General features: G+C 43.4%; 1 protein-coding gene and 1 non-coding gene across 2 annotated transcripts; one reads left to right on the top strand and one right to left on the bottom strand.

Annotated features, from left to right (window-relative positions):
• Positions 1–351: 351 nt before the first annotated feature.
• PI4K2A (phosphatidylinositol 4-kinase type 2 alpha) lies at positions 352–27,086 on the bottom strand. The gene is made up of 9 exons (XM_043475803.1): positions 26,558–27,086; positions 18,458–18,658; positions 13,812–13,943; positions 13,285–13,438; positions 9,964–10,025; positions 7,936–8,035; positions 7,046–7,179; positions 6,495–6,554; positions 352–2,766 (listed from the first exon to the last, which is right to left on the bottom strand). The coding sequence occupies exons 1-9, from the start codon at positions 26,990–26,992 to the stop codon at positions 2,605–2,607; spliced, it is 1,440 nt and encodes a 479-aa protein (XP_043331738.1). The 5' UTR covers positions 26,993–27,086; the 3' UTR covers positions 352–2,604.
• On the top strand, positions 10,144–10,250 carry LOC122446864. Its single transcript, XR_006271024.1, has one exon. It is a non-coding gene; the product is annotated as a U6 spliceosomal RNA (small nuclear RNA).
• Positions 27,087–27,562: the final 476 nt, after the last annotated feature.

Here is a 27,562-nt window from a genome sequence, read left to right on the forward strand (position 1 = left end):
TTAGAATTATTTCAGCTTTTAGAAAGTAGACATTGCAAAAACTGTAAAACCCCTATCGAAGGAACATCTCAAAAAGAAACACTAATATTTCTGCAAGAAATATTCATAGTAAGAAAGATATATGATGATTATAAACAGCTTTGCATCAATCAATGTAGGTTCAGGTCAGGTGTTGATGTCAAATGGGATAAAACCATATTTTGGGAAATGAGAACCTGTACCTTCCTCTACTAGAGGAAAATATATTCAAGAGCCATATCTCAGCAATTCCATGGCAACACAGGGTTCTCTGTCCTTAAAAAGGCTTCCTACCTTGTCTTCTTTCCACCAAAGAAAGCTAGACAAAAAAGGTCGGAATTGGACTTGTTATTCATACATTTGCATTGATTTAAATACATTACATATACAATTTCTACAGTGCATTAGAAGAACAATACAGAGGCAGCAGCACTCTCACAGCCCAGCCTCCACTCCCTGACACTGGGAGATGGGACGAAGGCTGGCAGAGGGCTGGGCCGGGCAGCTCCGTGAGGGCCACCCAAAAGCCTGCCCTGGCACTCAGGGCCCAGGCTCTCCCAAGGTCCACATTCAAGGCAACCTGAATACAGGCTTCAAGGAGAACGGATGTGGGCCAGGAAAGGATGCGCCGCACTTTCACCTGCCAGGACTGGGACCAGCTCCCTCTTACATTGGACCCAATTTCCTTTGCATCCCAGAGCTGGTCTGGCTGAGGGCAATGTGCAGATCTCCTCGGTGGGTGAAGCAACCAGCCCTTTAGACCGCTCAAGCCCTCTCCACCCCAGGTGGGGCAATTCAACAACACATCTATAAACAGATGTCTGTGGAGAGCTAAATATACCCTGGTCCCCTCCGGCCTCTGGGAGCCCTGCTGCTCCCAAGTTCTCACAAACATGGTCCCCAAGGCCAGAGTCCAGGTCAGTTCCATGGGATTGTCAGGGCTGGGGCCGGCGGGGAGCAGTGCCTCTGTCCACAGGGCGTGCACACCCAGCTCCAGAGACTCTTCTGTTGGCGGGGTGGAAGCCCAGGATAAGCTGGCTCCTGGGGGCTGTACTGGAAGGGGACCAGCCTGGCCCAGCTGACGAGAGGGCTGCACACCTCCGCTCTGCTCTCTGCAATAGCGGGAGCTAGGGAAGCAGAGGGAACACGGCAACAGTCCCCACTCCTTTTCTTTGGTTGGTTTTCAAACCTTCAAGATAGTTTCCTTCCAAGGCTGACTGACCAATCGCAGGGTGCCAGAAACATTCCAGGGCTGCCCCATAGCCGTGGGTGGCACCCTCTGTGCTCCCCACTGAGGCCATTCTTTGCTTTGGTGCAGAAAGGGCTCGGACAGCTGGTAAGGGGGAGAGCTGAGGGGAAAGAGACGTGGAAGCAAGAAGACGCACACTGGGCCGGGCAGGCACCGGGGACAGTGGGAATGCCTCTCTCCTTGGGGCCCCACCTTTCTCGAGAAGCCATAGAAAAATTGGCCTGGAACAAGAATCAGGGAGGAAAAGGAAGCTGCTAATTAGGAGGCAGAATACAAGTCTCATTGCCTCCATCCAGCAGCAGTGGTATCACAAAAAGAAACCCAAGGACTTAATATCCTGTCCTCTCATGAGCTAGACCCACCCTAGAACCCTCACCAAGAGACACTCCAGAACCCAGAACTGAACCTATCAAGTGAAAAGAGTTGAGAAAAAACATCAAAAACAACAGGAACAAATCAGAAGACTGGGAAAGTCTGTCATCTCTGCTAGGGCCAAGGACCTAGGGAGCAAGGAGGGGGTAAGCCCACCCACAGACCATCACAGCTCCCAGCATATACTTAGTGGTATGGATCATGTTCCCATGCTGGGGAGGTAACTTCCTCCCTCCTGCCTTTGCCTGAGTGATAAACAACCTACAGTCCTGGCCTAGAGGGGCTGGGTCCCCAGAGGGGAAGGGAGCAGAGGTGATCTAGACAATCACTGTAAAACTGCTGGGAGTCCCAGAGCAGATGTCCCCCCACTGTGAAAACCGTGTCTGGAGTCAACCTATCGCACTGGTGGGAGGAAGACGGAAAGAAGACTTGGCAAGACACAAAAGGGAAGTGTGGCTTCTGTCTGTCCCGGCACTGCAAGTCACCCAGCTGCCTTGGTTTGTACAGTAAGGAACTGTGAGACACCTGGATGTTTGGGTCCATGCACATTTAGGTCTGGATCAGGTTTTGCTATGAGAGGGTCTGGGATTCTACCTGGGTTTTGCTACTAGTACTGAAATTTGTATTTGTATTTTTTCTGATGCAGAATATAACAAGGAATAGCAACAGAGCAGGGTGTCCAGGAGGGAAGGGACTTTCCCAGCCTGCCTCCAGGAGATGCTCCTTTCCCGGCATCCGGACGGCTTGCGTGGAGCGCTAGCCCTCCCCAGCACTGAGGAGGGCGCACAGCACACACTGTCCCTCTGCGCATGCTTCTCCCCGGGCCTGGGAAAGCTCGAGGGGGTGGTTAGCAGAGAGGGAGGGCTCTTAAGGGCACTGATCTCCACCGGCTTCTCTTGCAACCCGCTCCCCAGGCTTCCTCCCAGCCCAAGTCTCAGACAATATGCCTTTGTCTGCCTCTGGGGCTACCACCAGGAAAAGAACGGCTTCCGACTCTGAAAGCTCTGTGTGTAGGACTCGCTAGAAGATCGCTGGTGGGAACGGGCCGTCTCAACAATCACAGGTGGCATCTGGACGAGGTGCAGGGGACACTTGTTGTCTTTCAGGGCCTGGGTCAGATTTAGGATCTGCAGGGGGGAAATAAGATCAGTGAGAGCAGTGCCTAGGCATCCTGGTCTGCCTCTGAAGGGAGACCTGCAGGCAGAGTGCTCCTATAAATCAATACAAAAATAAACCATACACTAGTGGAAAACTGTACCAATAGGCTATTTACTAAAATAAGAATATAAGAGGACAATACACAGAAAATGGAAACCTCTCTACCTTTTTAAAAAATATAAATGAAAACACCTCCTCTTTTTTGCCTGTCTAGTTAGTAAAGATACAGAAGAAGATAACGACTCAGAGTTGGGGAGTGTTCAGATCGTGGGACAGTTTTTCAGAAAGGCAAGTGGACCATAAAGGCTTAAAAGTGGACAAGCCCTCTGACTCAGCAACTTCATTTTTAAGGATTAAGGGAACAATCATTGACATGCACAAAACACTTAAGTTTCAATCAATGCAGTGCAGTATTGTTTATAACTGAAAATTATATAAATGCCCGAGAGTACGGGATCAGTTAATAATTTAAGGGATTAGAAACAAGCAATTAAAAAACATATTCTGCTGGCATGGAAAACTGATCACAATGTCTTGGACAGAAAAGAAAGGAGATAAGGAACCAGTATTAGTGTGACCCCCACCTTTATTTTCTAAAATCCTATTTTCTTATCTACAGAGGAAAAAAAGTCTTAAAGGTTGGCAGTGATTATTTTTGGGTCAAGAAAGGTGACCTAGAGATAGAGTGATTTTAGTTTATCCTTATTTTCTGATTTTCCTACAAAGACTATGTGTTTAAAAAATAAAAGCCATTTCAGTTGATCTTCACCTCTCATGCTGTCTTTTTTTTTTTAATAAATTTTTACTTTAGAATAATTTTACACCTACAGAAAAGTTACAAAGATATGTAACATTTACCCAAGTTCTCCTAATTTGATCATCTTCTATAACCATGGTACCTTTACTAACACTAGGAAATCAACATTGGAACATTAATATTAACCACACTCCAGATTTGATTCGGATTTCACTAGCTTTTCCAGTACTGTTCGTTTTCTGTTCCATGATACCACAGTATGTTTGGCTCCTCACAAATTTTTGTCCGTATTTTACAGATATTTCAGACATGTGAACAGAGGAACACACTTCTTTTCCCTGTCACAATCAGTCACCACCGTGTATCTTCTTGGGTAGGAAAGAACAAAAGCTGAAGTGGTCCTACCACAGCCTTTAAACCACTGGATGCTGAAGATTTTCACAGCCAGGCCAGGGACACAAGAGAGAGGTGGCTGGGCGGCTGCCCCCAGTCACACAGACACACAGGCCTTGAGCCGTAACGATCCTTGACCTACAAATGCTACCCTCAAGAGGCAGAGGTTCACCTGGAACAGAGGGCAGAAGTGGATCCTACCAGTAATGAGTTCCTTTTTAACTTCACTGTTTTGGTATTTATCAGCACCCTACACGGCTTCAAAGAGCCTTGAGTACAAGATCAGGGCAGAGAACTAAGAGGTTCAAACGGAATTAAAGTGCACCATGCCGGAGACCATCCAGCTTATGACACAGGATTTTACTACCTCTCTGGCTGGCTCTTCTTCGGGTTAGAAGCCACCTTTCAAGCACATTTAAGTCTTTGGGGTAAAATGTCAAACTGTCTACAACTTACTTCCAAAAGATTTGGCCAAATGCAAACATACAAAAATCTATCTATCTAGGGAGAGAGACAAATTATAAAAGAGATAAAATTATACAGATGTATAGATAATACTCAGATAGATAATATTTAGAGATATGAGATAAAGCAAATGTGGCTAATTAAATGTAATGACTGGTGAGTCTAGATGACTCCCCTCTTTCAATTTTACTGAGGTTTGAAATGTTCCTAATTTAAAAGTTGAAGAAAAATGTATAGCAGGTACATAATGCCAAAAAAGAATACTGTCTTTGAAGATGTTATCTAAAGTAGCTTTCCCTCAGACCCTGCATTCTTTATCTAACGTCTGGTTAGAAGCCTTCATGGTGAGTAACAACCCTATCACCCGAGTCCACCTCTCCTGGGTTCCCCATTCTTCCCCTTTGGCTCCAGGCCACTGTACAGTCTACTCCATGATTGCGGCTCAGGTAGATAGAAGGTGGTGCATTCCTTTTACCCATGTGCTAGGAGGAGGAGCTAGATACTCATCCATGACTCATCCTGACAGTTTCAGAGGTAGGCACTCTAGGTTGTAAAAGGCCACATGCTCTCAAAGGACATTAAGAGCACATGATGGAAAGAAAGCTAAAATGGCTCTCTCTCAACCCCCGCCCCTCTGCCTTTTGCCACTCTAGACAATGGCCTTAACTAAATATAAGAAGAGGAAAGTTGCTATGATGTTAAATATAACAAGAGGAAAGTTGCTATGATGTTCGCAAGAGATTGGGAAGGGATTAGAGAAGACAGTACAATAGGGACAGAGGTACAATCTATATAAACTAGAGAAGAAGCTTGTTCCTTTATGCTGAGTTTCACAATACCAGAGTATGTCACGTGGTTTTTAAGATTTCTAACAATTCTGCCAGTCTAACCGGGCCTTTATATTATTTGGGAAATGTAGGAAGACTATATTATGGTATTCAGGCAGCTCTAATAACTACAGCTATTAAATCCTCTGTCTGTCCCATTTCTAGAGAAAATGGGTTCGGTAAGCTCAAGAGTTGCCCTCATCAGGAGCCTTTTGCTAAACGGAAGAAAGAGATTAACTGGCTAGTTATGACTGAGAAAAGCTTCCTGTCCTTCAAAGATGTGAGAAGCTGTATACAAAACCCTAATAAAATAGCTAACTCCTATTGAGTACTTCACTATACCAGCACTACTCCAACTGCTTCCAATCACTGATCTCATAATAACCTTATGAGATAGGTGCTGTTATTAATTCCATGTTACAGATGGAGAAACTAAAAGGAGGAGAGATTAAGTAACTCAACTGAGACCTCATAGCTAATAAACGGCAGAGACAGGCTTCAAATCACATACCCTGATCAGTTTGTGCCCTAACTGCTAGGCTATTCCAGCTGTCTTTAAGACTTCAAAGTGATAAGCAGAATGTCAGTGTCCATGAGCTTTTAGGAAATTTTCAAGCTATTCTTTGCTCTGCTATGGAAGATCAACAATGCCTTGGTGGTTTCCTTGGTTCTCTTTGAAGATGAAGGGGAGAAAGAAGAAATAATGTGGCTTGTAACTATAACAACAAAAATTATAACCATGATCAGCATCTGAGTGCTTACCATGTGCCAGGCATGGTTTTTACTAAACACTTGGTACATATAATCTTATGTCGTTCTCTGACCAGCTCTGCAAAGAATGGCAACTGTCCTACTTTATAAAAAGGAAGCAGAAGCTCCTGCCCAAGGCCATGGTACTGGGGAGTGGTGAAGCTGCAGTCTGACTCCAGAGCCTAGCTCTTAACCACCAGGGCTTACAGCTGCCTTGAGCAACTTGAGGACCCAGACCACCAGCTAAATCCACCAATGAACTATCAAGCAAGTGGCACAGAACCAAGCACATAGTAGGTGCTTCACCAAGTGCTTGATACCATGGAAGAGGTGGGAGATCTGGGATGGCTACCCTTCCTCTCAGGTGTTAAGACAGAGTCACAAGCATGGATGGCACAGACTAAAACGGGTATGAGATACGACATTTACACACTCACTCAACACGAGCATGTGACCCTCTCAGAGAGACCCCGGGGATGACACCGGGAGGATGTCCCAGGCTTACCTGCCCCCGCATGACCGCAATCTGCTTATGGAATTGGCCCCTATCGAAACCAGGATCTTTCTGCAAAAGAAGGGCAGAAGGAGATACAAACTGCATGAATGCCTCAGAAGAACCCATTTCCCTCCCCCAACTAGAAACTTTCTAACAAAGAAAACCCTCAGGAGGCTTAGTGATGTTCACCCCAACCCCAATGACTCCCTGTTTCACAGACAGGAAAATAGAGAACAAGTAACCATCTTGTCCTCAGTTTCATGACTAACTCTGAATAACTCCAGGCTCTGGGGCTCCATTTGAGAAGGAGAGTTCTGTAGACACACTGCAGCCACGTGACACACAGGACACAAACCGGTGTGATTCAGCCCAGCTGCCAACTGTTTTCAAACCAACCCAAACTAGGTCCTGCTGTCCACGGGAGGAAACCTTGCTCTCCACTGGCTAACACAAGCCAAAGGGTGTTTCCATTCTATCTTGGCTTATATCAGGACCAATTAGGAAAAGCGTTGGAATTCTTTCTTCTATACGGTTTTAAGGCTAAGGTTCCCAGGCCTAACCTTGAAGAGTTCATACAGATCCTCCTCCAAGTCCTTGACGAAGTTAGGGTCTGATATTTTTGGAAGAATCAGATCTTTAATCTCCTGAGAGAACTGGACTTTTGCCTGGGGCAACCAGGCCCAGTAAAAAGGATCTGAAAAGAAGAAAAGTCAAAAGCAAAGCTGGTGTTGAAAAAGTCTCTGTCCATCTATGTCCTCCACCTATAAGAGCAAGGGTAAAGTTGGATATCCCTCTTATTTGAAATACAACAGAAAATTAAAGTTACAGGGGTTGCTAACCCTAAAGGTTAAACAGTTAAGTGGAGAAACCAGGATTCAAACCCAGGTCTGTCTAATCCCTGAGCCTGTGCTCTTTCCCAGACATTATATGACTTTTCAAGATGCAAGCCTATCTAGAAGCAATTATCAATGTTTGCCACTGAAACACTGAGACGCTCCTTCTCAAAAGACAGACAGGTACTGTAAAGGGACTAGTGACCCCCTACTTGTATCTCTCTCTTTTTAAAGGTTTCTCAGTTATAATGGGGCCAAGGGTTGGTTTCCAGGATGTCGACAAGGAAGACAGAACAGGAACAGCAGCTTATATTTAGAAACACAAATAGAATAAATTACGGTAAGACAGTCTTCAGAAAGACTAAGAAAAATGCAACGTAGAGATGTGAAAACTCAGCTCTGTGCTTTTGATGGGAATAATGTATGGGAAAAACTACTAACAGCTTCCACTGTGGAGTAGTTGCCGTGTGCCAGCCATTGTGCTCAAGCACTGAGCTGCATTATTGCATTAGTCCTTAGAACAATCCTGTGATAGAGGTATTATTCTCTTCATTGCACAATAGGAACACTGAGAAAGAGCAAGAAAAGAGCCAGACCACGGTGGTCCTGAGACTTACATGCCCTCCAGGAGTCAGGATGCTTCAAAGGGAAAGCCAGCCCATTATCTATGGCGGCCACCTTGATAACAGGCTCCTTCACCACCACCCAGTCTGTGTCCTGAAGAGCAAGGGAAGATTAAATATTTAGGGAGTCCCACCTTCCTCCAGCGCTTTAAATTAGCAGCAAAGGCTCCCATCTCAACCTGCTCAGGCACCGGTCCTTACTCAATCTCTGAACTGACTTCCAAATTGTTACCTGGACTTAATATACTTATGGCACTTTGATTTGGCTAATTTAAGGTTCTCAGAGTCCCCTTCTCTTCATAGAAAAGGTACACTTCCTCAAAAGTTGTCACAGTCCTTGGTAACACAGGAAATGACAATAACAAAAGAGAACTATAAGCCATTCCTCCCAGGGAAAGGCAGTGAGAACCCTAAGAGTCCAAAAAAAAAGGACAAAAAGTTGTGTCTGACTCTTTGCGACACTATGGACTGTAGTCCGCCAAGCTCCTCTGTCCATGGGATCCTCTAGGCAAGAATACTGGAGTGGGTTGCCATGCCCTCCTCCAGGGAATCTTCCCAACCCAGGGATTGAACCCAGGTCTTCCACACTGCAGGTAGATTCTTTACTGTCTGAGCCACCAGGGAAAACCAAAAATACTGGCGTGGGTAGCCCATCCCTTCTCCAGGGAAACTTTCCAACCCAGGAATTGAAGCAGGGTCTCCTGCATTGCAGGTGGATTCTTTACCAGCTGAGCTACCTAGGAAGCTCATTTAAAAAAGGAAGAAAAACCAGTTATAAGCCAGTCAAGGTCCTTTCATGTGGACCTTGACTCAGTGGCCACATCACTGGTGGTGACATTTTCCAGCAAGATACAAGAACCATGGATGATAACAGCTGGTTGCACTTGTACAACGGAATCTGTTCCTCTGCTTCACTGAGGCATTAAGAGGAAAAGGACAAGAGCTGACTGAGTGCAGAAAGAGTGGAAGAGGCTGCCTGGGACAGTGCGTGTCAGACCCTCCCATGACTGTGTACTTGGCTCCATGCTCAGGTTAACTAGTGCCACGAGAGAATGGGGCAGATGGGCCCAGAATATCGGTACCAGAATCCTCTGGGATACCTTACTAAAAGTGTGAGATACTCAGTGTTACCCGAGATCTAATGGAGGAAAGGCTTGTAGAATCTATACTGTTTTTAATAAGATCGTCAAATGATTCTGATGTACAGAATTTGAGAACCACTGACCTTAGTGTGGGAAGCATTTTGCAGTATATATGTGCATCAAATCATCACAATGTACATCTTAAACTTGCACAGTATTATATATCAATTATATCTCAATAAAGCTGGAAGGGGAAAAAAAATACTAGAAAGAATAAAAGTCAATCTTACTCTCCTTCTCCAGGTGGCCTTCCTGCTAATTTTTTAAAATGCACAGCGCAAGTATGGTGGAATAGAAAAGCAATGAGATGGTAAAGAAAGTTGTAGGAAGCAGCTTTTTCTAAACTGATATTCTGTGGAATTGCAGGCTTGTGAGAAAAGTATTCCATGGCCAAAGGTTTAGAAATCACCAGGCCAAATGAACTCACACAGCTGCACTAATGCATTCGTTCTCAGACCTTTACTATGCCCCCACACAATGCGAATCTTAAAAGAAGGCACGAAGAATGTAACAGGCTCCACATTTATTGAACTTTTCTTTGTTCTATCTCTATTAACATCAATCAGCAGGATATTCCTTAAAAAACATATTGAGGTGACAGAGGGTGAGATGGTTGGATGGCTTCATGGACCCAATGGACATGAGTTTGAGCAAACTCCAGGAGATAGTGAAGGGCAGGGAAGCCTGGTTGGTTACAGTCCAGACATGACTTAGCAACTGAACGATGACTACCAAATATTAACCTCAATTTTAAAGACGTGTGCTATCCTGATTCCTCTGAACTTATGTGACCTAAATATCACACTATTATGTGCTTCCATATTATGCATATACCCCACCTCATCCTCTCCTTCAAAAAAGATACAGATTAACCGCTTACCCGAGAGTTAGAACTATCCATTGGACAATCGTATTTGATCAGCCAGTTGTCATTGCCTCGATCTGTGAACAGAAATATGAAGTTAGTAGACAAAACTGGGGTGATTTTCACATTCAGTAGTGGTGAAGCAGACATTCTGACACTTGGTGGAAACCAATCATACTGTTAAGAATCACTATAGTGCTCGCTTCGGCAGCACATATACTAAAATTGGAACGATACAGAGAAGATTAGCATGGCCCCTGCGCAAGGATGACATGCAGGTTCGTGAAGCGTTCCATATTTAAAAAAAAAAAGAACAACTATAAAAAATGGACAAAATGTTTTAAAATTTCTTGAAGGCCCTGGAGATTTTATAAGACTCTTAAGAATTTTCTCCCATGATCTGGGAGAAAAAGACTCCAGAAAGGGGAGTCCACCCTTTGTGGCTTCTTTTTTCTTACATCACCTGCTGCTGATTTGGAAAGAGGTGGTTACGAGGCTGAGAGGTAGAACAGTGTGCTAACAGCCCCAGGGAGCTAGGGAGACAAAACTGCGGCCTGGTGAGGAAGGAGGAGGAGGAAACCCTGATAGATCATCCATGCTCTGCACTGAAACCTAAAGGGCTACACCTTGGAAGTAAGCAGAATTTCTCCTCAATATCTAAAATTAATGCGATGCTACATTTCTGATGACCCCAGCAGCTTGCCAGAGGCAAACATCTTCTTCCAGACAGGATTGATACCAATACCCTTGACCTCCAAATAATTCTACAGTTTTTGATATACAGCATCTGACACTTAAAAATAACAAGGTATACAAAGAGACAAGAAGACACAAAAACGAAGAAAACAACAGAAAATTCAAATAAATAATAGGGGCACCAAATAAAGATACAGGCTCTGAAGTGTTCAAGATAAAATCCTTAATACGTTTAAGAAATAAGAGTATCAGCAGAAAACAGTAATTTATAAAAAAGAATCAAATAGAAATTTAGGAAATGAAGAATATAGTTACCACATGGACAACTTCCTTCTCCACAGAAGCCATGGGAGCACAAAGATTAATTAAATGTATTTTAAAAATACTGCTGAAAGAAAATAATTGCCAATCTCAAATTCTATGTATAGTAAAAATATCCTTCAAAATGAAGCTGAAATAAAGACATTTTCAGACAAACAAAACAGAAAATTTGTCACCACCAGACTAGTACCTCAAAATAATAAAACTCATATGTGAAAAACCCAGAATAAACATCATATTCAACAGTGAAAGATTAAAAGTTCTTGCTCTAAGATCTACAGCAAAGGAAAAATGGCCAATACTACCACTTCTATTCAACATAGTATTGAAAGAACAGAGCAATAATGCAAGAAAAGAAATAAAAGGCATCTGCACTGGAAATGAAAAGGTAAAATTATCTCCATAGATGATATGTTCTTATGCAGAAAACCCTAAAGATTCTACAAAAAACTGTTAGATCTAATAAATAAACTCAGTGAAAGTCAGGATCAGGATACCAAGTCAACCACAGAAATCAGTTGCACTTCTAATCAATAACAATGAACAATTCAAAATGGAAATTAAGAAACAAACCCATTTATAATATCATCAAAAAGAATAAAACATTTAGGAATTAGTTTACTAAGGAAGTAAAAGACTTGTATAATGAACACTATACAACATTGCTAAAAGAAATTAAAGAGACATAAATAAATGGAAAGACACCCCATGTTCACAGATTGGAAGATTTAATATTGTTAAGACAGCAATACTACTGGAAGTGAACTAATCTAGAGATTAAATGCAATTGTATAAAAATCCCAATGATGTTTTTTACAGAAACAGAAATTCATATGAAATCTCAAGGGACCGCCAAAGAGTCAAAACAATCCAGAAAAAGAGTAAAGCTGGAGGAAATCACATTTCCTCCAAAACTTACAAACTGATGACAAAACTTACTACAAAACTATAGTAAGCAAACAGTGTAGTACTGACACAGAGACAGACCAATGGACTAGATTACAGAATTCAGAAATAAACCTTTGCATATATAAGCAAACAAAGTTTGACAAGGATGGGATGACCATCAGCAGGCTACGGTCCACACAGTCTCAGAGAGTTGGACACAACTGAAGTGACTTAGCACGTATGGAAAAAGCATATGAAAAGATGTTCAACATCACTAGTCACTAGGAAAATGCAAATCAAAACTACAATGAGATACTACTTCATACCTATTAGTATTAGGATGGCTACTATATATATATATTTATATATAGACTCAGAAAATAACAAATGATGGTGAAAATGTGGAAAAACAGGAACTCTCATGCACTGCTCTTGGGAATGTAAAACGATGCAGCTGTAAAATGTTTTCCATACTATGGAAAACAGTATAGCGGTTCCTCAAAAAAATCTAAACACAGAACTACCATTATGATATAGCAATTCTACTTCTTGCTACACACTCAAAAGAACTGAAAGCAGGGTTTCAAAGATATTTGTACACCCATGTTCACAGCAGATTTATTCACAATAGCTAAAATGTGGAAGCAACCCAAGTGTCTGTCTACAGCTGAATGGATGAGTGAAATGAGGCATATACACACAATAGACTATTATTCAACCTTAAAAAGGAAAGAAATTCTGACACATCCTACAGTATGAAAGAACTCTGAGGATATTATGCTAAGTGACTAAGCCAGTCACAGGATGAAAATACTGTATGAGTCCACTTGAATGCATGCATGCTAAGTCACTTCAGTCATGTTCGACTCTTTGAGACCCCATGGACTGTAGCCTGACAGGTTTCTCTGTCCATGGGATTCTCCAGGCAAGAGTACTAGAGTGGATTGCCATGCCTTCCTCCAGGGGATCTTCCTGACCCAGGGATCGAACTAGTGCCTCTTACATCTCCTGCACTGGCAGGCAGGCTCTTGACCACTAGTGCCACCTGGAAAGACATGAGCCCACTTAGATGTGGTATTTAAAGACAAAACTGCCCCGTACTAGGCCAGGCTACCACGAATGACTAGGGATCAAGGATGAGAGCACTCTTTGTGCTGCTTTAGAAGAGCCAAAGTGTCTTCTGTATGAGATTGGGAGAGAGGCAAAGATGAAACATAAATACTCACCGCCTCCAATAACTACACATGATGTGCCTAGACAAAGCTAGTCTAGAAAAAGTATTTTCAGCACCCTCTCCTATGTGTATAACCCTTCTGTCTTATTCAAAACTCATCCTGACAGGGTACTCTGATACCAAGCTCTGCAAGCGAGCCTCCATGTCTGCCCTGTGCTCACGGCAGCCAGGCCACAGGACCACCCAGAGCTGCTCACCAGTGTTGCGGATGATGTAGTCCAGTACCACCAACCGCTCAAACTGCAGGAGCAGCTGCCTATTAGTATTCTCAGGAAGGGGTTCTGCTTCAAAACGCCGTAGCCAGTAGTCTGCATCTTTGTAGCTTTCAACAAAGAGCTGGAATGAACCAACCTGCAACCAAAAAGGAAGAATAGAAGAAGTATTTCCCTACAGCCTAAGTCCAAAGATCCCAGGAATAAGCCAGGTACCCACTAAGGCCCTACAGAGTTTATATTAGAAAAGGGTTGTGACCCTAATTGCTCATCCAAATTCAAAAGGCACAATTGAATGGTCCAGGGGAGTAAAGTAAGAAAGTTATAGTCTCTATTCTCTGGAGAATTACTCCTCAAATCTTAAGCCCTTGACAGAAATGAGTAAGACTGGTGCCTCAGGGCAGGCTATTCAAGTGTCCAAAGGTGAATCTGCAGACACCTTATTTCACCACTTGGATGGTTATGCCATTATAATCACCACCTTTGATGAGCCACCTAGGTGCAGTCTATACCTTTGGTGGTAGCCCAATGCGGTTAAACCGCTGTCCAACTTTTGGCACTTTCTCCAACGCAAGCCGCTTGCCTCTGGACTTCACTCGGTCAATGGCACTATAGTTGAAGGTCTCACTGGCCAGGTACACTACCTACAATGGAAACAGAAGAGATACCAAGGTTAGAATGAAGTTTAAGGAACTATACCCATAAGGCAGAGAATAATAGCTAGATGCTCACCAGTACTGTTCCTCTTCTGCATATGGAAAGGATGCATTTCTCAGCACTTCTAACTGGTAGGAGAGAGCATGTGACTAGTTCAGGCCAATGCAATGTTGACAAAGTGATGTATGCACATTACTTTCAGGCCTGGCCCCTAAAATTTCCCATGATCCTTAGTTCACATTTCCCAATCTGTGCAGCTGGAAGAAATGAAGGGCTCTGAGATGGTAAAACCACATCATGGAAGGATCCAAGATCTCTTGTGGCTATATAAAGTGACGTGGATCTAGGAGAGCTGCCTAACTGGCATGAATCTTGATGTGAGCAAGAAATAAACACCTATCGTGTTAACCACTGCAATTCAGGGGTTGTTATAGCATCTAGAATGAATTATGCTGACACAACAGCTAGCTCCTGGGATAGGAGAAGATGGTCCAGGGTCTATTTTCTCTCCAGATAAAAATAAATTGCACTTTATTCCATACCTTTTTATTTCCTGTTGAATTTTATACTGTGTGCAACAATTTACATTTAAAAATTAAGCAAACATTAAAAATGGTTTTAATTTTTAGACTATATCTGGAATAAGCAGATATTAAACTAAGCAGGAAACTAGTAATAACATCTGCCTCTGAGGAAGGAAACCAAGTGGCTGGAAGACAGGGGTGGGAGAGAAGCTGGATTACTCTTCTTTGTTTAGGTATGTCGGTGTGCTCAGCCGTGTCCAACTCTTTGTGACCCCATGGACTGTAGCCCACCAGGCTCTTCTGTCCATGGGATTTCCCAGGCAAGATTACTGGAGTGAGTTGCCATTTCCTTCTCCAGGGGACCTTCCTGACCCAGGGATCAAACCCAAGTCTCTTAGGTCTCCTGCACTGCAGGCAAATGCTTAACTGTTGAGCCATGAGAGTGGGCTTTTTAAAAAAAATCTATTATGCCTTCTAATTTTTGCACTAGATGCATGCATTACCTTTAAAAAAATTTTTTTAATGGGCTACCAATATTACACTTGATTGTCAAACTGCAGTGATACCACTATAATCCATAATCCATTTGGACATCCATTATCACACTTAACCACACTGTCTCATGATAATCCATATCTAACTTGTTTTTTAAAACTAATGAAATGTGGGGTGGATGAGAACATCTTATTTACATTAGCATCCTGAGTACAAAACAGTGCCTGGCATATGCCTATTTATTAAGTGAATGAATGAATGAGTTACAAGCTTCTTTTAGATAGCACTGAGTTTTAGTATATAAATACCAAAAATAAAATTTATAAGAAAATTCTTTTCCTAAGCCTTGTAAAATTCATTACAAGTAACTAATTATTTTGCCCTTGAACCTTAGAGATAGCATAAAGTAATTCCCTTCCTCCCATCCATCCATCCAGTTTGAACAGGGTACCTAAAACAGATGTGCCAAGATGTATTACAAGTTAGCACTTTCTACCTTACAAATTTGGAAACATGGCACAAGAACAAATGGGAAAAAAGGCTTTCTTAAGACTACCTTGCCAGTTTCTATGACGAAAACCCTGCTCTCAAGACATATACCACACTTTCCCTCATCAGATTTATTTTTGATCAATTTTTGTAACGAACCACTCTTTCCCTATGACTAATGAAACTCTCATAACCTGAAACCTTGTAGGAACAGAGAGCAGAGATTGTGATTAAGTGAGAATTACAGCCTTATTATTTGAAGCTCTAGCACAACTTAAGCCCCGTTTCCATAGTGACAGATACTGTGATCAACTGGATAGAATGCTGTCACAAGGGTGGGGAGGCAGGAAAGAGAGAGATCTCCTCTTACTATTCTCCAGCAGCCGTTATGTTAAGCTTGCAAATGTATGTTAAGCTTGCAAAGTTCTGCCTCATCTCAGTCTCATGGAAGACAAGATTTTCTGTTGCTGACTTTTTGATGCAAAAGATCCTCAGGCCTCATTAAGGTTCTCGAACAGCGAAAGAGGAAGACTAGAGATGGGGACGAACAGGATTATGGGGCGTGGCATTAATGATTAGAACAGTCATAAAAATAGCACAGGCAAAAATGTATGGAGTGTTTACACTGTGCCAGGTGCTGGGCTACATATTCCACATGGATTATCTTATGTAATATCAATGGCCACCCTATCAAGTAGGAACTCTTTTTTTTTTTTTTAAACTTATTATTTTGGTTGCACTGAGTCTTCGCTGCTGCGCTTGGGCTTTCTCTAGTTGTAGTGAGTAAGGACGACTCTTCCTCGCAGTGCTTGGGCTTCTTATCACAGTGGCTTCCCTTGTTGCAAAGCACAGGCTCTAGGGTGCATGGGCTTCAGCAGTTGTGGCATACAGGTTCAGCAGTGGTGACTTACAGGCTCTAGAATGCAGGCTCAGAAGTTGTGGCACGTGGGCCTCATTGCTCTGCAGTATGTGAAGTCTTCCCAGACCAAGGATTAAACCCACATCCCCTGCACAGACAGGTGGATCCCATCCACTGCGCCACCAGGGAAGTCCAAGGAGGAACTCTTTATATCCCTATTTTTATAGTGAGGAAACCGAAAGGGAGAGAACGCGGGAGTGTCTTAACTCACTTGCCCAAGGATTACTCAATAAAGAACTGCAGCACCAGAATTTGAACTCGATCCCTGATTCTTAGGCACTGCACTGAGAAGCACAGGCAAAACAGACAGGCATGGGGTCTGGGTGGTCTGCGACTTACCCAGCACAGGAAGGAGATTACAGTGATGAGCAAGGAGTACTGAGAAGGATTTCTAGAGTCTAGGAGGGGCCTGCTGGGAGGATTTCAGGTTAGGCAGGAGATCTTAGGAGCATTCATCACCATATAAGATGTTCAGTGTGCTGTTTCACTCTATGCACACAGAGAGAATGAAAGCGCAAAGGGAAGGAATGCGCTACACAAGGCCAGGCAGTGACGTAGATGTCAGATGGAAGCTATGAGCCGGGAACTACTATCAAATATATCAAACATTCACTCCACTGGCCTGAGGTTGGGGGATCTCTATCACTGTTCTTTTTTCATGGTTTGATATCTATTCACTGATTCAGCTGGTATTTAAGGGAACACTTACTAGAAGTATAGCATTTTGCTAGGTGCTGAGAATGAGCAAAGGAAATTTAAAGAAGTTTTCCCTGATTTCTACTTCCTTACAAACTAGTTGGCTTATTTGAAGTTTTTTGGCAAAGGAGCAGACATAGTTAAACATCCACAACTATCACATTTTCTTGTAACATACCCTGGGAAAACAGGAAAAAACAGATTTGAAGGGAAGCTCCTGTCTACTGATTAGGCTCTTTGCCCACAGTCTGCTGTCTAAACCTGCAAAGAAAACCTCAAACAGGGGTTTTTAATCTAGTTCCTATGGGTCAAAGGGTAGATTTCAACTGGTCCATGAACCATCCTCTTGAAATTATATACAGTAATTGCAAATATGTATATTTTTTGTGGGAACAAAATTTATAGCTTTTATCCAATTTTCAAAGACAATTTTTATCCAATTTTCAAAGACCCAGACAGAGATACAAAGACGGCCCTGCAGCCATAGGGCATCAGACCAGAGTTCCACCTTGTTACTAAATCTCAGGGAGTAGTATATTATATGCGTGATGATGTGCCCTTAGATGTTCATACGCTGACCAGAAGATTTCTTCCCCTCAGAATCCTTGGAAGGTTTCATGAGACACCCTGTGGCAGAGTGGTTCTTAACCCAGTATCAGTAAACTTTCTGAAACTGTTACAATCAATTCTATATTTAAGCATGTTTTTGAAAGGGGGTGGGAGGTATGGTCCAGATCCTGAGTTAGAACTTCAGCTAAGTCTGTAACACATATAAGGTATGTACAAATCCATTCTAAGTGTGGATTTGCCTAGATCTGGGAACCCGATTTTGTAATGTTCACACAAGCACCAAAATCCATAGCATAAAGATGGATGAGGAGAATTCCTTGTCAGTTCCCTGTAGGTGTTCAGGCTAGACCTTTACACTAACCCTCAGCCAACCCTAGAGTCCTACTTGCCAGATCTCACATTAGTGCTTAGCTGACAATCAGCCAGTCCATTGTAGACTGTGTCTAAATCCTGGAATGGCTCAGAAATCTCAGAGTGAGCTACAAAAGTAGCTAGGTTTCTAACCAGCTTGCGGTTACCTGGAATCCAAAGGCCCAGGGAGCCCATACATGTGCATCAGAAGGGAACCTCCTGAAATTGTATGCAAAAAATTTATGTGTATCCTTCTCAGGACAGCTTCCATCAGATGATCAAACCATAAGCCTGCACATACCACTCCCCACCAAAAAAAAAAAAAGGCTGAGAACCCTAGACTCGGAGCACAAATAGCCCTTCACTGGATCTAGCAGTCCCACTAACATGTAGCCAGGGCTTAGGCCCAGGAAAACCTTGGCCAAGCAGAAAGGCAACCGGAAGACAGGTCACTGACCTTTGTGCGGGGTACGATGTTGAGCTCCAGTTTTTGGTCCACCAGGCTGGCCCCTGCCTCTGAGAGGTAGCCCTGGTTGAGGACAAGGCAGTCACGGCCAAAGCAGCAGGGGCAGCACAGCTTCTGCAGCCACTTGGTCCACTTAGGATTAAGCTGCCCATACGGCTCTTCATTCTTGGGTTTGAAAACTGCGATGATCTTCTAGAGACAAAAGGAAAAGGGTGTTAAAGGCAAGTTCCTGCCACTGGCTCACAGACCAGGTCAGCGAGACTCTAGAAGGAAATGAGAGGGCACAGGCAGACAATCCCTATGTACAGTTAGACACTTCCCTTGTAAGGGAAGACACCAGCTCATATGCGCAGCTGAGAATAACGCTGCCAGAAGGGGCTGTGGCCAAAGAAGATGCCAATCTGGTATCGATAGTACAACAGATTTTAACACCATCAAACCCCAACTTCTAAGGTACATTAATAGTCACTGTTCCTCTGCATCAATTAAGGAAAGTAGCAACTGAAAGGAAATCAGTAAGGTATTATGGAATGAGGTTAAGAAAATTCTTTTATCAATGGCTGACTTCCTCTATCAGCCTTTTTACCCCCACCCATCTTAAAATAACAAGTTTAGGAATGACAAATTAAGTAAGCAATGGAAGAGAAAGATCACAGCAGGAAAAAGGGTCTGCTACCTGGTTAGAATGGGTTCTTTTAAGTAATTCTGATAGGCAAGGGACCAGGACATGAGAGGCCACAAAGATTAAGATCCACCTTCTCTAGCAGACAATAACTTAATCCTCAAAGATCCTCAGACATATGGGATGCTGCTGCAATCTAGAAACTAAGGCCTTCCTTCCTGAAGGCTTTCCTTCCCAAGCCAGTCAGCCCCCTTAGGTTGTTTTATATTTATCTCATTCCCTCCAGTCCCCAAACTGATACTTTCAAAGAAAGAAAAGTAAAGTAAATATGCTATTCAAGTAATTCATCTTAATATCATATGACTCTCCCTCTCCCCTCAGCCCACAGCCAACTCAAGCTAGTCTGGGTCATAAGACATTCTCCTGTGGGTGTCATTTCCTGAATGGCCAGTCACAGCAAAAAAACATACATCCATCTGCCTGCATTATGTAAGTACTCATATTAGGAACTGGCTAGGCATATGTCTGAAACAATAACTGGTCAATCTTGAGGGCAGTCCCTTCAAGAAGCCTTGCAAGAAGGCAAGAGAAAAGAAGCACAAAAGAAATCAATTGATTCTTAAAGATAAACTTATTCACTGGAAAAAGTCAAATGCATATGTTCATTCAGAATTATATCATTATCCAAAGTGGCTAGGAAGAGGCCTCTTTTGGCAATCTTCCTCTCTATCTCCACACCCCTGGAACCCTGGGCTCTGAATCACATAGCAGCAGTAGTAACTGGCTCAGCTAGCAGAGAATGACTTTTGACTCCACCGGAACTCTCTGGAACCTGGGCAGTGAAACCACAGGACAACTTGAGGCCCATCCCAAAACCCACCAGTCGGTTCATTGAAGTACAATGCGGAGTTCAGCAAGCTGGTCCCCAGTGAAAGGGAAACCAAGACTATAAGCGGGGCTGAAAAATACCAGGACTGAGGCTTAAACACTTCCACTTAAAGAAAGCAGAACTTGGGAATTCCCTGATGGTCCAGTGGTTAGGACTCCAAACTTCCACTGCGGGAAGCACAGGTTTGATTGCTGTTCCTAAGATCCCTCAAGCCGCATGATCCCTCAGCCAAAAAAAGAGCAGAACTTGAAGGCCAAGATTGCAGCCAAGCATCATTTATAGACCAACCTCTCTAACTTCTCAATTTCCTTCCACCAAAAGGAGAATCAGAAAGCATTTCATCGACTCTAAAAGCATTAGTCATCATGATTCTCTCAGTGTAACAAGGGTTTCATTAAATAATAATGTCTGGAATGCACAAATAAGGGAATAGTAGGGGGCGGGAAGGATGGAGGAACAGAAAGACATTCAGACAGAAGGGGGACAAGTCCCTTTCAGGACTAAGCGTTGCTTCAGTTCACCTAGTTGGCGCAATACAGTGTATCGGCACTCTGTGGGTTTCCTAGAGAGACACATAAAGCAGTGTCTGGCCTAATTTCCAAAGCTAATGTTAACTTCACATAATCAACTGTTTGTTACTGAAGACTCAAGAATATTCTCCCAATTCATAAAAAACAAACTCTAAAAGAAAAAGAAAAAAAACTCTAAAACCACCCACCATTATTTGGTTGAGAAAGAAAAAAATACTAATTCATTTCACCATATTCTCTCTTCTTCAATAAACTTTCAATTTCTTTTTACAAGCAGCAGAAAGCTTCAGTTTGATGTCAGTATTTTAAAAAACACCCTCCCTTAACACCCACTTACTAAAATCCCTTTTAACGAAGGGGTTAACATGCAGGTAGCTCGAGTAGCAGTAATGCATGAAGTCCAGGATAAAAACAGTAATGCACAAGAAAGCAATGGGGCTTGGCTGGGCCAGACCCACAATGACTGAAACCTGAAACCCAAAGGGTTTTCTGAATCTATCCAGCAGCTCCAAGGAGCAGTGTACTAGGCTATACTAAAATCTAAGACAACTCAAGCACATCACTCATATTATATAGTGAAATATGCAGAAATAACATAAAAGTTTTGTGGGTTTTTTTTAAGTTTGGTAAATACAAAGTGGATGGTTCTCAAACTTTCTGGTTTCAGGATTCCTTTAAACTTTTAAAAACTATTAAAGACCCCCAAAGCTTTTGTTTACATGGGTAAAATCTATATTTGCTGTTATTAGAACTTAAAACTAAAATGTCAAAAATATTTAATTCACCTAATCATAAAAACAAGCCAATTACATGTTAACATATGTGGCATATTTTTTTGAAAAAGAACTATATTTTAAAAAACAATTTTTAGTGAGAAGACTGGTATTGTTTTACATTTTTGCAAATCTCTAATGCTTAGCTCAATAGAAGAAAACTGTATTCTCACATCTTCTTTAATATTCAATCTGTTTCAATATCACACATCATGCAACCTCTTGAAATCTCTGCTATACACTTATAAGGAAATGAGAGTGAAAAAGGTAAGTCTGTATTCTGTAGAGGCTGGATGGAAACAACACTTTTTGACTTAACTATTTAGGTAGAGAAGCCTGATTTACATGTTAACTCTTACAAAAGAGAGGATGGACTACTCCAAATATGTGAGACTCTGAAAAAAGATGGGATCCAAATATAATGTAATAAAAGAGATTCAGCCTGTATTTATTTTCCTGTTTACTGCTATCAATCCAACCTGCCTCACTGATTATAACTTGGGGCTTGGGACAGCTCCCTATAACAGATAACAGGTGTACTGATGATGCTTAAAAATCTCCAAACTACATCTATGGTATATAAATATGACTGCATCTTAACATTTTAATAATAAAAAAGTTACTCTGGGGGCTTCCCTAGTAGCTCAGTGGTAAAGAATCTGCCTGCCAATGCAGGAAACAATGGATTCGATCCTTGGTCTGGGAAGAGTCCACATGCTTCAGAGCAACTAAGCCCATGCACTACAACTACTAAGCCTGTGCTCTAGAACCCACATGCTACAACTACTGAAGCCCTAGCCCTAGAACCTGTGCTCTGCAACGAGAAGCCATCACAATGAGAAGCCTGGGCACTGCAATGAAGAGCAGCCCCCACTCACCACAACTAGAGAAAAGCCTGTACAGCAGCAAAGACCTAGCACAGCCAAATAAATAAAAAAAAAAAAAATTTTTTTTTTTTAAAGTTACTCTGAGATCCTTATTCTTTATTTGGCTATTAGTGTCCTTCTCAACCAAATGTAAGGACATCAAAACTTCCTGGAAGACACAGGTGGTTGGAAGAAACACATGTGATATTACAATATAAATTTATATTTGAAAAATGGAAAATAATACTGTACTATTTTCAAGACAAACTCTTGGTGAAGAAAGTATTTTTAAAAGGCTAAAAAGTGCTAATATAAGGCCAAGCTCCTAGAACATGTGAGAAGTATCTATAAAACTGTTTTGCAACTACCACTTAGAATTGTCTAATGAATTACTATCCTAAATAGGAATGGATCCTCTTAGAATTACACTACTTTTGCTTTATTCAATGCCATGTATCCAAGAAAGCCTAATCCAGGGGTCAGTCGGCATGTAACTTAAAAAAGAAGCAAAACACTCTGAACTCCTGCTAAGCACCAGGAACTAGGCCAGGGGCTTTCATATGTGGTATCTCATTTATTTGTCCAAATAAACTAGTCAGTCATATGCTGTTCTATGATCTGGCAATATGAATGCTTAGTATTACTAGCCACTCAAAACAGAAAATGCTCAAAAAATACTTTTGTGAGCAGCCTGACACCTGAAACACAAGGATGTAGGTGAGGAGGGTAACCTGAGCATTCTACCACGACTCCTGATCCAGCATTTTCCATCTTACTATTTCAGGTCCGTACTTGCTCATTCTGAGGAAGAAACCATTCTCAACAGGGAAATGAAATCAGGGCTGTTATCTTCAAGAACGTTTCAGATTGTCCAGCTGCAAAAGTACCTGTGGCAGAAACTGCTGGTTCTGCCAATTTCTGTTCCCTCTTATTCCTCGGGCACAGGCCCCTGATTTTTAGCTGGACAAAATAAAGACTATAGTTCCCAGTCACTAATGAAGCTCAGTTCTGGACAACGGCATGTAAGGAGAACAGTCCAGTGCAACTTCTAGGAAATGTCTTACAGGAAGAGGGTATTCCCTTTCTCCTCCTCTCCTTCCAACTGGTTGGCTGAAAAGCAGACAAGACGTCTGTAGTCTGAGCATCCATCTTGGCTCTCGAAGTGGAAGCCACACACTAGGGATGGCTGGACCAGCTGGACGTATGGATGCATACTGTTGATACTGTCTCCCCAATAAACGAAAATGCCATGCCAGCTCTAAGTAGTCTGTAGACTTCTTTCATGAGAGTCAAATGTACTTTTATCCAAGTTATTCTTATTTAAATATTTCTGTCACACACAGCCAAATTTAGTCCTAACCAATATGGTAGCTGAAAAGAGAAACCAGAGATTCAGATGACTAACTCTGAGGTAGCAGGACATGGTAGTTAGAAGCATGAACTCTGACGCCAGTCTGCCTGGGTCTGAAACCCGCCTTCCATTTAATAGCTTTGAGACTCTGGGTAAATTAGCTGTACTGTGTGTCTCAGTGTCATCATCTGTGGGGACAATGATAGTACCTACCTCAGAAGGTGTTGTGAGTATTACATGAATTTTTATTTGTACAGCACTTTATTTTTTTTAATGTATTATTTTTATCTGGGTATGTGTGCTCAGTCACTCAGTAGTGTCTGACTCTTTGCAACCACATGGACTGTAGCCTGCCAAGCTTCTCTATCCATGGGACACTGCAGGCAAGAATACTGGAGTGGGTTGCCATTTCCTTCTCCAGGGGATCTTCCCGACCCAGGGATCAAAAGTCTCCTGCATTGCAGGCAGATTCTTTACCACTGAGCCATTGGGGAAGCCCTGTAAAGCACATTAAGAGTACCTGACATACAGTAAATACTATCTAAGTATTTTTAAATAAAATAAACACATTTTGAGCAGGCTAAAGATGACAAAACTAACTACAGTTAGTTTGTGGTCTAGTATAACCCACCACAGCATTTAGGAAGTGATCCTCTGCTCTGAACCACATTTTCCTCAGTGGGAACAGACTGGTTACACTAATAAGTTTTGCTTGGTCATATGTATTTTGACTTCCCCTCTAAGAAAGGACAGTGGCCAGAAAATTTGGGAGACTAAGATCCTGCAAATCACCGGGAAACATATCCATAGTCTGCTATTCTCCATGGCCTATGTACTAAGGTGGCAGTACTTTACCTGCCAGGTAGAACAGAGAGATCACGTTACTCCCACCTGTCAGAGCATCAGATCACTTCTCTGCTGACCCAACACAATTCCAGTGTTACAGAGCAGCTGTAACAGTGTCATGAAAGAAAAACAAAAATCTTCCTCCTGCTGTTGTACCTAACAAAGATAATCTTAGCCCCTTCAGCCAACAAGCTAGCAACAAAATAAAAACCATTCATATCTTAGATTTCAGTCTGGTTCCTAAATAAAAAATGATGAACATCTCCCTAACATTTAAACCCAAGGACACCCTATCTTTCTTTTCTTCTAGAACTGATGGTTCCTGTTTGAGCTTTCGATTTAACACACTACTCCCTTATCTGAGAGATCTGGAAAAACCTAACTACTCTCAAAGCTTTTTCCCATCTCAGTTTATGTCAACTGAGTTAATGGTGGAAATTCTCTCTGATTCTTGGTGATAATTCTAGGACATCTGGGAGAATAACTGAATCCAACATGAACCTAACCAAGAGCTACAAGTCACAGCGCATCCTGGCCATTCAGCACTCCTGTCAAAAAAGCACACCACCAATCTCAAGAGTTCACATAAGAGAGATGTAGGGAAAATGTGAGGGAACTCTGATCCCCATCATTTTAATAATAGTATATTTTTCCAGTAAGTCATTCTGGACCACCTGAGAACATTCACATAGAAGACTTGAAAGGGTTTTTCCAGTGGTCATGTATGGATGTGAGAGTTGGACTATAAAGAAAGCTGAGCGCCGAAGAATTGATGCTTTTGAACTGTGGTGTTGGAGAAGACTCTTGAGAGTCCCTTGGACTGCAAGGAGATCCAACCAGTCCATCCTGAGGGAGATCAGTCCTGGGTGTTCATTGGAAGGACTGACGCTAAAGCTGAAACTCCAGTACTTTGGCCACCTCATGCGAAGAGTTGATTCATTGGAAAAGACCCTGATGCTGGGAGGGACTGGGGGCAGGAGGAGAAGGGGACAACAGAGGATGAGATGGCTGGATGGCATCACCGACTCGATGGGCATGAGTATGAGTAAACTTCGGGAGCTGGTGATGGACAGGGAGGCCTGGTGTGCTGCGATTCATGGGGTCGCAAAGAGTCGGACACGACTGAGCGACTGAACTGAACTGAATATTTCAAAGACACCTCTAGTTTGATTTGTTGGTGGGCTGTTTAGTCGCTAAGTTGTGTCTAACTCTTTTGCAACTCTATGGACTATAGCCCATCAGGATCCTCTGACACGGGACTCTTCAGGCAAGAATACTGAAGTGGCTTGCCTTTCCTCCTCCAGGGGACATTCCCGGAAATCAGGGATGGAACCGGCGTCCCCTGCATTGGCAGGCAGATTCTCTACCACTGAGCCACCACGGAAACCCTAATCAAAAGAATAAATGTCACTTTTCAGCTGCCCTCCTCACTCTATGTCCCAACTCATCCTCATCTCCCTTTAAACACATACAAGGGACAAAATGAAGGTGAGATAAACACTAGTCCTGGATGAGAAATGAAAGTAAAAGGTAACTGACAGTCCCATGTTTCTCAAAGTTTACACTCTAAACTGAGGAACAATAAAAAAGGATTTGAACAATTTCTCAGAAGTAAGCAATAACCAGGACAGATGAAACTGATGAGTCCAGTCAATCAGCAACATCTGCCAATAGGAGACCTGGGTTGGTGTCGGAATACAACCCCACAACAGAGAAAGCTGGAAGGGAACCATCAGAGCCCCTGATGGGTCACCGGTCCTCCTGGATGAACAGTGACAATACTGATTTGGTCCAAAAAGAAAGGACGGGCTCAAAGCTCAAATCAGTAAGTAAGTAGCTGAACTAATGTCTGTAGTTTAAAGCTAAGGAACCTACTAGAAAGCAGCATCTCCCTGCACGTCTCTATCCAGAGGCCAACTGCCCCACCACACCGCAGGGCCCCTCGCCTATATCTGGTCAATTTCCTCTTTTCATTTTCCGCTTACTCCTCCCCTACCAAATAAGTTCTGATTTATTTCTTCATTCCGCAAAGCTTCTCCATCTCCAGTTCTCAGGGGCATTCCAAAATCCTGCCCACGAAGCTCCGCACTGTAGTTTTTTCCTTTCGCAGCCTTTCAAAACCCCTTCTCGCTCTGACTGTGCGAAGCCTCAAACTCCCCCGGACAGGTCCACCCTCCCCGAAGACGGCGGCCGCAGTCCCCAGCCCGCTCTCACCCCCTGAGGGTCCTTGACGAAGTAGCTTCCGCTGGAACCCTGATAGATGCGCTCGGGGAAGATGCCACGCTCGATGGCCAACTCGGCCTGCCGCACCACCGCCTCGAACTCCGGGTCCTCCGGAAACTCGTTCCGCTCGCGGTGGGCCTGCGCGGCGTGCGCCGCCGCCGCGGCCTGGGCCGCCAGGGCTTGGGCCTGCGCCGCCACGGTTTGGGTTTGACCCTGGGCCGCCGCGCCCCGGGCCCGATCCAGCAGAGGCTGCCGCTCCCGGTCGTGGCCTGGCGAGCCCGGCGGAGAGGGGACCGGGCCGGCTGCCGCCGCAACGCGGACCGCGCCCCCCGGCACCTGCGGAAAGTGAGCGCTCGAGCCGGACGGGAACGTATAGTCCGGAGGTTGCGCCCGCTCGGGGGACACGAGTGGGCTCGTCTCGTCCATCCCTCAGGCCGCGGGCTCCGGGACCCGGTGCGCTCCACACAGCTGAGTTCCTGCCCCGGACCAATCCGCGAAACCCTCAACCCTCTCCCGGCCAACCAAGTCCCGGTGCCTCCTTGGCCCCGCCCCTACCTTCCCTGTTTACTTGGCGACGAGTAGGCACGACCCCTCGCGCGCAGACTGTATCCAATCAGAAACAACGCCTACGCAATCCCGTCCTCCGCATTTTATGCCCGTCACCTTCTCTGAAGATTGCGCATGCTCCAGGAGCAAGCGTCTGGGTCAGACACGCCCCCTTTCCCTTCCGGCCCAGCCCCGCCCTTAGCTTCCCACTGCTGGCTCTTATTTGGCATCGAACAAATAAAGTAGCCTACCTCAACAGTCCTTAGGGATTTAATTTAGGTCATATCTAAATGGTATAGTGGTTTTCCCTACTTTCTTTAAGTCTGAATTTGGCAATAAGGAGTTCATGAGCTGAGCCCCAGTCAGCTCCGGGTCTTGTTTTTGCTGACTGTATAGAGCTTCTCCATCTTTGGCTGCAAAGAATATAATCAATCTGTTTTCGGTGTTGAC

Source organism: Cervus canadensis, chromosome 8, assembly GCF_019320065.1.
Source record: "Cervus canadensis isolate Bull #8, Minnesota chromosome 8, ASM1932006v1, whole genome shotgun sequence".
In the NCBI taxonomy this organism is placed as follows: domain Eukaryota; kingdom Metazoa; phylum Chordata; class Mammalia; order Artiodactyla; family Cervidae; genus Cervus; species Cervus canadensis.

What these genes read in the sequence shown, in the direction of transcription:
- PI4K2A (XM_043475803.1), bottom strand. Translation starts at nt 26,992, where the DNA reads ATGGACGAGACGAGCCCACTCGTGTCCCCCGAGCGGGCGCAACCTCCG. An exon ending in TCGTCAAGGACCCTCAGGGG is followed by an intron (nt 18,659 to 26,557) that starts GTGAGAGCGGGC and finishes TTTTGTCTCTAG; the next exon opens with AAGATCATCGCAGTTTTCAA. An exon ending in TCCTGACTCCTGGAGGGCAT is followed by an intron (nt 7,180 to 7,935) that starts GTAAGTCTCAGG and finishes TCTTCTTTTCAG; the next exon opens with ATCCTTTTTACTGGGCCTGG.